This window comes from Melanotaenia boesemani, chromosome 6, assembly GCF_017639745.1.
Source record: "Melanotaenia boesemani isolate fMelBoe1 chromosome 6, fMelBoe1.pri, whole genome shotgun sequence".
In the NCBI taxonomy this organism is placed as follows: Eukaryota; Metazoa; Chordata; class Actinopteri; order Atheriniformes; family Melanotaeniidae; genus Melanotaenia; species Melanotaenia boesemani.
The window spans coordinates 26,478,226-26,490,856 of NC_055687.1; the positions used below are offsets into that span (position 1 = coordinate 26,478,226).

General features: G+C 35.8%; 1 protein-coding gene across 6 annotated transcripts in view; it reads right to left on the reverse strand.

The window, feature by feature from the left end:
* Nucleotides 1–12,631, reverse strand: part of LOC121641929 (RNA-binding motif, single-stranded-interacting protein 3-like) — a 175,867-nt gene that overhangs the window by 22,335 nt on the left and 140,901 nt on the right. For all 6 annotated transcript variants that reach the window (XM_041988322.1, XM_041988323.1, XM_041988321.1 and 3 more), the window contains one exon: nt 685–791. In XM_041988322.1, the coding sequence (XP_041844256.1) occupies nt 685–791 (107 nt within the window). The remainder of the gene's footprint in view (nt 1–684; nt 792–12,631) is intronic.

Genomic DNA, 12,631 nt, shown 5'->3' on the forward strand with positions numbered 1-12,631 from the left:
CATGTGTGGGTGTTGACATTATTATTCACTTTCCTTTGTTCTGTAAATTGAAGCTTTGGTATCGACACTAAAAATCTGAACTCAATCATTGCGCAACAGTCGGTCTAGTTTCAATCTTCTTTGCAAGGTTTTATTTCTGCTGAAGATGACAGTCTGGAGGTGGAAGCTTCAACAAAGATAAAAAACAACTTGGCGTTGATGTCTATTGAAACCTTATATTTCAGTTGTATATATGTCAGCTTTCATTGTCAGCAGCATCTCTAATTTGACTTGGAGCATTTGAATGAATGCTGATAATAGCCCTGGAGGGAGGCTGTCTCACTGTTCTGATTATAAACTCTTTTTTGCTAAATTCTTTTAGTACAAAAGAGTTTAGTTTACTACAGAATGGTTACTGATTTGTTAACATTACTGTTATTTTTAGGCTCCAAAGCTAACCACAACATGGTGTAAAAAAAGGTTTGTGAATATATTGTTGTCCTTCTGCAGCTCATTTAGAATAACAGAATTTATTTGGTTTATTTAACTCTACAATTTTCTCCTCAGTGAACCTTATTTGCTCATTCAGATGAAGAAAACGGGAGAAAGACTTATGGATTACAACTGAATAAACCTCTGTGACCAACGAAGGGAATCTTTTCTGGCAAGCTCTTTTTAAAGATTTGATAAACTTCTAAGCCTTACCTCTCCTTCTCGTGTCCATGGTCGACCATTCTGAGGATATTTGACCTGGGTCTGCCTTTTCTTCTGGCCTCCATCAGCAAACTTGCACAGTAAAGGCTCTGCAGGAGCTACAGAGTGAGTCATTCAGAAAGGGAGGGAGGCAAGGACAAGCAAATAGGTGGATTAATCATCTTAATAGCAAGCAACAAAAAATAGGTATGCATGCTACAAAGATTAGATTAAGGGAAAAAATATTACATAAATAGGCTGGACCTTCAAAATGCATTTAGTTCTTAGATTTATCGCCTCCAGCTTTATCAAAACATCTAAACAACAGCATTATCGCACCATCTCTACAACTCCAACAACCACGCTTTCTCAAAAGCAGCTTTGACGTAGAAACAAAGCCACAGGCTAATCATCAAAGCATTGTGAGCATGGTTCAAATAACAAAGAAAACAGGCATACTCAGTACGCTAAAAAACTCAACAGAATTTGACCTCGGGGCGATAGATGCCGATTGTAATCACTCCAAAGAAAATACAGCCCTTTTCTGGAGCACAGAAAGCAGAGGCTTGATTACAATTAGGATTAACTGAGTGTGACCTCTCATAAAAAAGTTTGCCAAACTCTAACTTCAAGCAAAAGAGGGAAGTAGCCCGACATGGGCCTTATTATCCTGAAGAGAAAAGGCTAAATTGTATATTGATTTCATCTATTTAAGGACATATTTTTGGAAAGTGTTAGAAAAATAGTCAGTGTGACTAATGGCTTCCATTTTGGAAAATACTTTAGGGAAAGCGTGACTCAGCAAACACTACAAAAAGTATAATTCTAACAGGACACTGGTGAGACTTTCATAGCTTGAAGTCTATAGTCAACCGTGGTCAAATCATATAACCCTTCCCACTCCATCTGTGGTAATAATGCTTTCAAAAGCTTATCTGCCTTTTCAAAAAGACAGTGTCACAAATAAATGTATAATGAAGCAAGTGGGACACATACACACAAACGATTCTTTATTGATGTTTTTCCTATGTGCTGAATTGATTGCCCCGATATTTTACTGTTCTTTTACAACACATCTACTCATTTACTGTATTTACAGTTTATTACTGAGTATTGGATGACAGTATATGTGAGGATAAAAGTAGGCTTTTTGTAATTTCAATGTATTGCGCCACACAAAAAATGGCAAAGTGCAACAACAAAAAACAACCAACAAAAAAGCGCTCCAATTATCTTACCTACTTTAAATAAAAAGTGTTTCTCCATAGGTGTTCACCACAATATAAGAATACATTTCTCAGCTGTGTGAGCTTGAATCTTGAAGATTGGGATGAAAGTAGCTTGTAATGCCCGGGGCTCAGAGGGGTACTCCAAAGGTAAGCAGAAGTAGAGACACAGTGCCATGTGATTACATTGCATTTAGGAACACTGCACTTTGTCCCTAAAGTGTTTAACTAGTTTCTTTTTTTAATCTGAATAACAGGTCACACTGTTAGTCTCTGTCATCATCATTTGCCTTTGCCATTCATCTTTAACAATCACTCCCTTTTCAGCCCTGCATCTTTTGAATCCAGGAATGCTCTGTGCATTCACATATACATGTGCATGCCCGTATTGCCACAAAATTCCCTGCCTCAGGAAACACAAAACATTATTTATATATCACACTTCTTTTTGAAGACTGAACTTACATTCAAAATTCTAACATTTTTTATCCAAATGTTTTTTGGACCTATGGAGCCACTAGGAAGAAAAAAAAAAATCAGTTACCAAGTGTCAGTCTTAAGCATTCTTACTCATGTTCACCCCATCAAAGTAATGGAAAAGTTTAGACAAATTATTTTCATAATAATAGTATGTTTTAAACTCAATTTCCATAGGCAAGGACAGGTGGAATGAAAGAGTTGTTCTTTATTTTTTTCCAGCCAGAATCTAATTAAATTTATTCTCCTCCCTATTGACACACACAAGAGCATGCTTACACCATCTCTCTGACTTACAAAGACAGTTAAACTTTTCATTGTTCAAATGTTCACACTTTATTTTATCAGTGCAGTTACACTGTACAGCTGCAAAGCTTGTTTGACCAGTTCGTGGTTCTATGTCAGTTGGTCAGATGTTACCCAAGATGGGGGTCTAATCCACAAAATTAGTTTATGAAACATTAAAGAACCACAGTTTCTTTAAAGAACTGGTGAGGTTCTGGAGTATCAGAAAAAGTCCCAGTGCCATTTTAATATGGTCCAGCCATGGACAAAGGCCAACACAGTCTTTTATAATACATCACAGTGGCACAAAATGGGATGAAATTCTGAACCAGTCAGTCAGTTAACAGCTCAGTAAAAGTGAAAACACAAATCGTTTTAATTGGTTCATTTGATAGAAAAATACACAAAAATCCATATTTAGCTGCAGAAAATAATGAAGATACTATCAAATAAATTAAATACCCTTTACAGGGTGAATATTATATTCTCAAGCATCAAAAGACAATGGATGAAAAGAGAAAAATAGTAAAGTCTGACCCCCCCTTACACACACACACACACACACACACACACACACACACACACACACACACACACACACACACACACACACACACACACACACACACACACTTTTTCACCTATGTGAATGTAACATCATGATTTTTTCATATGTCAGCAGTTCCTGCATGATAAAGGCATTGAGGCATTGATGCTATGGACTGGTGCTTGATTGGGTTCACCAGATTGGGTTCACCAGACCTGAACCCAATCAAGCACCTCTGGGACATCCATCCACGTTCCATTCACAACCACCACGTCGCACCATAGACTGTCCAGGGGTTGACTGATACCTGTAATCCAGGTTTGGGAGGAGATCCCTGAGGAGAACGTCTCTTATCTAATTAGGAACATGCCCAGACATGTACACAGACACATGGAGGCCACACACATCAGTGAAACTCATTTTGAATTGTTTTGAGGAATTTACACAGAAGTTGGGTCTGTCTGGGATCTGATCTTTTCACTTTTATTTTGTGTATGTTTCCAAACCTCCAGGCGTTAATGATTTTAATTTCTATTGTTCATTCTTATGTTATTTAGTTCTCAAAACATACCACTATGTAATGAATAAAAGATTTTCAACTGGAATATTTAGTTCATGAAGATCTAAGATCTGTTTATGTGTTCTCTTTATTTTTTTGAGCAGTATACATGATAAAATGTTTAAACTTCTGGATTATAATTAGAATGAACCTACAGTGACAGATAATTCAAAATGTAAAAGATTTATAGATTCAGATTGCTGTAAGATAAATTTGAGATGAACACAGCCAGATATACCCTGTATACCCACATGTATGTGTTGGTATGCAGTATATCCACACATAAATTAAATGGGAAACGTTCTTGTTAGTTTTTAAATGTGAGCTTGAAAATGGTCTCGGACATTAAACTCTAGCCAAGTGCTACAGGCCAGAGTTTACATGCGCAAACACGCCCACACAGACACGTATATCAACAGTGCTAGAATGTGTCGGATGCATTGGTGCGTTTCCAGCTGTCTCACAAAGAGACAGGAGTTTATACTCTTCAGTCAGGAAGGGTTTCATTTATCTAAATGAAATTCATTCTTTCTGTAATGTTTGCCACATTATTGTCTGACCTGTAGCATGTACAGTCAAAATACCTAAGATATGAGAATTAAATATTTTAAATGAAACAACTTTTTTGTTAGCATGTAGGTTGTGCACATTTATGATTTCATTGCTGTTTGTGAATTTCTCCATTTTACTGAAGAGGGATAAAGCCAATGATCAGTCTCTCCAGAACTGTATGTGCCAGCAATTCAGCTCAAAAGCAGACTGAAGAATAAAGAAGTCTCCAACAACAGCAAAGTTTCATCAAAGGAATGTGCTGGAATCTTTTGCAGATGTTTCCAAAGCGAGTTGCAACAACCAGGCAAAGATTGCATGAATTTGACCTGCAAGGAGGGTGTAGGAGGAAATAGCATTTGCTGCAAAAGCACATCAGAGCAAAACCACAGCATGACAGTCAACACAGAAAAAGGCATCACATTGGACATATGTAGACAAAAGGTGTTTTCTTCAGGAAAGAACCTGGTGTTGTGGAAGAAATGGTTTGGGTTGCTTTGCTGCCTCGGAAATAAGACAGGTCGTTATCATTGGGTACATTTCAATAAGATATCAAAAAGTGCTTGACGGCAATCTACTTAATGTTAAAGTTAATGTAAAAATGTTACTTTTAGGAAAAGTTCATGGACAATAAATGAATGTTATGGAATAACCAAGTCTAAGCACTATTTTAAAAAGGTACTGAAATGTCAGAGTTTTGAAATGGGCAGCATATTCAACAAAACATCTCAAACATCTTTAAACTTTGCTTCAAAGTGGGGTCACAAATTTCACCACTCTAATGTCAGAAACTTGAGAAAAATCTGGACAAACAAAACAACAATAGAAGTTCTTTAATGATGCAGGTACTGTTGCAAAAATATCTCATATCTGCTCAGTGAAATGTATATATATAAAAAAAAGCTCACTAAATATGTTGTCTGTTGAGAGATTTGTATTCCTCGTACATTCCTCCTGGCCTGCAGAAATGTCCCCCCCCGTGCAAATGAAGCACTAACAGTCAAGATCTGCCATTGGATATGAATCAACCAGTATTGGTTATTACTAAAAACTTCAAACATTATAAAATGCACCAGTTTAAAAAAAAAAGTTGTTTTTACTGAGACATTCCTGTCCTGTTGTCAATTAATTAAGGGTGAAGCATCAAAAACAGTACAAAAAAACCCCACACAGTACAAGTACTCTAGTGTGTAGTGTTACATCACAAATTCAAAAGGATGGGGACTTTAGGCAACTTTATTCACATCTCAACAAAAAAGAAAAAAAGAGACAAAAATACCACTTAATTCAGTTTATTTGAATTAAAACTTCCCTGAAAAGTCATAAAAGCGCGCATTGTTTCCACACAGTGATAGGTCAGTAATAATAAGAGTGTATAATAAGACCACCTGGAAAAAGCGGCTAATATCGGTGCATCAAACATTTTCAGCCTACTTTCACAACTATGTTGCTTTTTTTGTAGAAAGACATTTTCAATAGTCACTTTGACCTCTGCTAGTCTCACTCTTCAGGCTTTGTAACACAAAGCATTTGTGATTAATTTGGGTGCAGCAGTGTCTGCTCTGTTACATTTATCACTACTTATATCCATGTCAAGTTAATTAAAACTGTTCAGAACAAATATTGTTGCACAAGCAAAAGGTTTATAATCCTGTCCAAATAAGAAAAAATAATTGCTAATCACAGAAATGAAGCAGCGAGTATAAACACAGTGTTACACACAGTGTCATGAAAAAAGGATCTACTGAGTTATTTATGCATGTAAATATCATAACATACTTTAAGTATAAAATTAGAAAAGCTTAAGATACACAGTAAGCTATATCTTGTGTGTATATTCATTGTTAAGGCATTTCTTGTTTTACTGTTAACATTTTTTAGCAGTTTCCCACTCTAGATTTTCAGTACTGATCTAAAATCATTATCGCCTGTGGGATAACAACAGCAACCTCAGCCCTTACATTAGACCATTATTAGTAGACCTACTATGCTGCATTAGCTTTCAAATAGCAACTATAGCTAGCTAACTATCCCACATGGAACCGTGCAAGAAATGTTGCACTTCAGGAGCAAACAGACCAGACAGAAAGAGAAGGAAAATAGTTGTTGCTGCTGTGGGCGCTGTGTTTAGTTCACCTGACCAAAAAATAAAGCGAAGGTTCAGTCATGCCTCCCTGACCACTTTCCCATCTACTTCAAGTCAAAGGCAAATCAAATTTATTCATGAGTACATAAGCATATATATGGCCCACCATTAAGCTGGTCAGAAAAAATTTGGCCCAAGACCAAATCTTGTCGCGGACCCCTGTATTGTTGTATCTGGGAAGATGTATGTGTGAATTTAGTCATACACAACTTCCCCAGGCCTGTTATGATGCCATGCTATATAGATGGGTGAGGGCTCAAAGTACCCCTCGTACAAGTGACGTCCTATCAAAAAAATTCTTGAACTGTGAGCACTAGAAGGGTTGGAGGAATGCCTGGATGTAATTTATTTTACCCTAAAACATACTTTTAACAACACATGAGAACTGTGTTTTGGTCTGAGAATCCATGTTTGTTTTGAATGGGGGTTAATGGGAGAAAAGAAATCTTTCTGACACTCCGAGCAATATGGTTAAAAAATAGTCTAAGGTTCAGTTGAAGCCGACTTAAATTGCTCCTTTTGATATGTAATTTGTGTATGTACAAGGAACTCTGGGTATTAAACATGCTTGTTTGAGAAATTCTCTGAATAATTCTTGTGGGCTGGAGGGATTTTCAGCAATTTTCTTTATAAAACGTAACCGTTGATTGTGTCAAATCTGTAAAAGATGTACAGATTTCTTTTTACTCATTTACAACTTTATCTTTTGTGACCTGTTTAACATTTGAATCAAGTGTCTGGGTGAAAGTAAGCCTGAGCTAAAAGTTTCCAAAGTGTGCTGGGTTTTGGCTCATTTTGGCCAAATCCCATTCATTCCTGTGGGACCAAAGTCAGTTTTTTACAAATTACATCACTGTAAGACTTTTGTACAACAAAAGTGATAACACACTATTCCCAAGTGGTAGTAATGTGTGTACCAAATATATTGTGAGGGGTGTATTTGAAATGCAACACCTCCACAGCAACACACCAGCAGAGCCAGCAGCCAATCAAAGAAATTTAAGGAACAGCTACTGAGAGAAACTAAGTTTGGGGAGTTACTCTAGTCAGTGGATTAATTTTGGTTAAAGCTGCATTGGTAGATTTCAGAACCTCTACCAACATGTACTGATGAACTGATACACAGACTAGGTTTCTTGGTCCTCCTGATAGCATGTTCACATTGCACAAATGCAAGCCAAATGAATCCTTGCAGGACATACCTATCATGAGAAAATAGGTTTTACACTTTAACAATCTTGGTTACTTAGTCCACAGGTAACAAAACTTTTTAAATCTGCAGTGTGGTTTGGGATTCCACTTGCAAGCAGTTCACTTTTGTTCAAATAAACTTTACTTTATTTGCCCTGTGTGTTTTGTTTGGACTGACCGATCTCAGTCAGTGTTCGCACCCCCAGTGTTGGATACAGGCCCAGTGTCTCAAAGTAGAGGTAACTGTTTTTTAACTCTGAGACCCAATTTAATTATTTGATGATTAGTATTTGTACTTTACTCAGACTTGAAGCTTAATCATTGTTTAGCTAAAGCTATGACGCACCCACACACTGTCAATAATGTACCATATATGAAATGTGTAATATTACTACTACATGGACTAAGTGTTACTAAAGAGAGGAGGGCATTGTCGAGACCTGCATGATAAGCTCAGTTAATGAAATAAAAAGACAAAAGCATTGTACTAAATAAATCAGTGTGCCTTCACATTGGGGGCAATTTGCAGTTTTAGTGTTTTCTTTTCATTATCTGGGTAGAAAGAACATATTATGAACTTATATCAGTACAACAAAAAGGTAACAAAAAAGTGTTATATATTGTAAATCACAATGTGTACTATGAGATTGATCATTGCATGCCTGAATGGCTACAGGTAAATGCAATCGTCAGTCTGTGACATTTTATGTTTAAATGACATAACATGTTTATTGGTAGCAGGGTGGGTGGCTGGTACTGTGAAGAGATCACATGCTGTTACCGGTTACTGGAGCAGTGGGATAAGAAAACTCCAGCAGAGCAAGCAAACATTTTTATTTTAGGTCTGATGAAAGAGACACAGGAGAAGAAAAAAGAGGGAAAGAAATATGGGGGAGAATGAAACCTTTTTCTCTGGTTGCGGCTGGTTACACTGTAAATAACTGCTGTGAATTCAGGATGGATTTGCAGCAGTAGGTTTTCGTTATAACAGTATTAGGTTACAGTTAAATTTCAAAATCATTACATGCAAATGGCAAATGGACTTGTACTTATATAGTCAGCTTGACCACTCAAAGCACTTTATACTGCATGTCATATTCACCCATTCACACACACACTCATACTCCGATAGACACAGTGGGAGGCAATGCAGGGTCTTGCCCAAGAACACTTAGGCATGCAGTCAGGGGCAGTCTGGAATCAATCCACTGACCTTCTGGTTGGAAGACAACTGCTTTTCCTCTCGAGCTACAGCTGCCCTCGAGCCGCCCATACGCAAACAATAAATTGTGTTCACAAATAACAGTTTATAACTGTAACTTATCAGCGTAAAATCCCACATTCCTTTACTGGCAGCGTGGGCCACATTTACGGATGGTCGGCAATTACTGGAAACCCCAGTTCAGCATTAAAAGCTGAAAGACTTAATGAATCAATGGCATGCTTCAATGTTTTTAAACTGAAGAGTGAAGTCTTTGAGACTCCGGGAGGAGTTTATCAAAGTAAATCTCAAAGTGTATTTTAAATATTTTACTTTAACAAGTAATCATGTTGGTAATTTTAAATGCTCCTGATTATCATCAGGACTGCTTGATTGCAACTTCATGCTAATTTGTGTTGCTCCTATTGAACAGGTAGACAAGTGTAGTGAAACTGATTATGACCACATAAATTAATATATATTAACTGGTAATTTGCCCTTAAGGAAATTTGGGGTTAAAACCAGAAATTACATGTTGTTCAAACATGATTCTTCAAAAAGGTACTACCAATAACTTGAAAAATGAAAAGATAATATTATAGAGAGCTCAGTAATTATTTAATAATAATTAATTATATTAATGAATTGGAAATGTGGTTATTATATGACAGTAATGATAGTAAATTGTTATATTTAATATATTACCCTAAAATAAGGATCTAATTTTGTATTTTTTTCATCTGTAGGGGCAAAAAAAAAAAAAAAAAAAAAAAAAAAAAAAAAAAAAAAACACAACCAAACAAAAAAAACCTAACAAACAAAACAAATAAACATGTAATGCCTTTTTTAAATAAACAGTAACATGTAATTACATTTCATAAGGTACTGTAATGCAAAATACAATATTATGCTATCAAATTATTCTAGTAAATATACTGTAAAATTATTCTAGTAAATGCTTTGTAAAATAACAGTAAAAGATGTGTTTCTCTGAGTCTGATATTTTGCTTGCATTTTATAATTAATTGTGTGTATGGCTGTGTATATACAGTAAATATTGGCTTCGGTGCTTTAAAGCAATCACCAATCTGTGGCTGTTAAAGACAGGACTAACATACAATATACAGTGTAATTTAAGATAAAATCCAATCCATTAGCAAACAACTTGGGGAATCATTCAGCTAAAGAAATAGGATCCAATCTGCAAAAGTGACTAAATGGGGAATCAGGGAACTGGGCTGTATGGAATTCAATCCACTTTCCCTATTTTAGACATCAAGCATCAAAGAGCCCTAAGTCTTAGGAGATAACATGCACTCAAGATAGACATTTGTTCAAGCATTACTCATGAAAAAAAAAAAACAAAACAAAACAAAAAAACCAATAATAACTATTTGTTCCCAAAATTAAAAGAAAATTTCATGTTCAAAAATATGTGATCATGTATTACTGAACACACACAGTTGGGAAGCTTGAGTTACTTATGACCATTAACAGGATGAACCAAGTGGGGCTACTTGGTTCACGACATTTTTACAACAATGAAAATGTAATGCATATATTCACTCCAACAACAGTATGGACTAGAGGCTGAGCTGGAAAACTTGATCAGATTTTAATAGTATTTACACTTGAGATTTCTCAGAAAGCTGAGATGCTTCCAGTTGGTTGACATTGACAAATCACTTTCCAAAGTGTCCCCTGAGTCCAGCTGCAGGGTCAGGAAGCTCACTGAACCACATTTTCTCACAACAGACCAAAACACTAAAATATCGTAGCCTTGTGTGAAGTCGACCAACGGTATGATTTTTATCTATTTAAGCATTTAATACCCAAAATAAAATGTTCAAGACTTAATATCACTTTGGTTTTGCTGACACCTTCAAATTTCACCTCTAAGCTAATATAAAACTTGATAGGGAGGTGTTGATAAATAATTAAAGGCCATTTTCTCACTGCATTGCCATTATCAGGGAAATTAAAATAAAAATTACTTCCAAATTAAGCAAGTATTGAACCACTTTTGATGTCAATAGGGACATAATGCCTCATGATCATACCAGATGTAAGGTACCATACATTTTTAAAATCCTCTTTGTTTTTGTTTAAATTAGTGAGAATAATGGGGCACTTTGAAATCTGGACATAGCAGGAAGGAGAAAGGGGAAAGAAAACAGCTTAAAAAAAAAGGAGAGGATGGAAAAAGAAAGAGTTGTATTTAGGAATGAAGATATGTCATGGGACAAGAAAAGAAAAAGGAAGAGAAATTAAAATATAAGAGATTCTATGTGGGGAGACGGACGGAAAAAAAAACAAAAAAAACAACAAACCATAAAATAAAGAGAACAATAATAAGAGAAAAACTAATGAGTTTCAATGAAACGTCAAACCCTCCTGACTGGGAGACGAATCAAGTTCTCCTTCCCTCATGCTAGTTTATAAAATCAAAGGAAATTAAGAATCATTACACTATCATCATGATTAACAGATTTATTTTAACATGCTTTGACATTAAGTTCATGGAGAAATTGTGCAGCATATGTGCTCTTTATGTTTGTATAGAAACGGTTTCCCACTGGCACTGACTTTTACGCTCGCAGTATGAAGGCAGAATGGCAAATACTGAGGAAAGTTCTACAGCACAGTGCAAATACGTAACCCTTGATTCCCCGATTTCTATTGAAAACTGAAATGTCAAATTTGCAGATCAGCTCTGCTTGTTAAAAGCATTGACACATTTGAAGCTATAGAGGTGTTTCTAACATGTATTTTTCTCTGGAGATTGGAAACTGCAAAGCCTTTCAGATTTCCAGATCTTTACTCTCTGCATGTCCCGGACATGTTGACAGGATAACTGCAATCAAAATAATTTGGATTTGCAGAAGCTAATCAATTAAATTTCTGTCTGAATTAAATGTTAATAAAAAGTCTGAACCAGATACTCTATCCCTATTAATAAAACCACTTGGAGCACTTGTGTTAACGGCAGATACACTGTAAAATTGAACTAGTTGGCTTAACTTAAAAACTATACGTAAACTTGTTGCCCCCCCACCAAAAAAAAAGGTTTTATTTATTTGAGTGATTGAGTACAATTAACTAAAATGGTTGTAGTTTGTCAAACTTTTGCGAACTTGATCAATTTGATTTTGCTGTAAGTATATGAGGTTTTGGAAGAGACTTGTTTTGATCAATTTCACACAAATTAGAAGAGATGCTTCACAAAATGTTGGTTTCATTTTCAACACACAGTGATTTCAAGCCCACCTTACTTAAAGTGAATGATGTTCTTGCTTTGCAGCAGGAACTTGGTATGGGCGGGTTTCAGCTCAAACTGTTGTCAGACCACAGATGTCTTTGTGACATTGCAGCAGCTGCCTGGATAACTGGTTTTAAATAAGAGGATGAAGAGGAACTGGAGAGCAGAACATGTTGTCTATACACTAAAACTATGGTGAAATGTGGATTATTGCTGATATGTGGTCAGTATGGAGACCAGAACATGTTATCCTGTCTGCGATGGTGAATTTACCTTCCTCTATTAATTTAAATAGATTATCAAGTTTAGTTCCCTATGATTCAGAAATCTTTTTTTCATTCTCTTGAACATTGATTAAATAACAGTTAAATTAATTTAAAATTTCTCACTATTTTACACTGATTTGCCATAAGAATTTAGGTCGAACACCATATTTACTTTCTTCTGTTCGTGTTTCTTTATTTTTCACCTTTTCTTATCTTGTAAATATTCATATTTTAAATCATGTGGTCGTAGTTT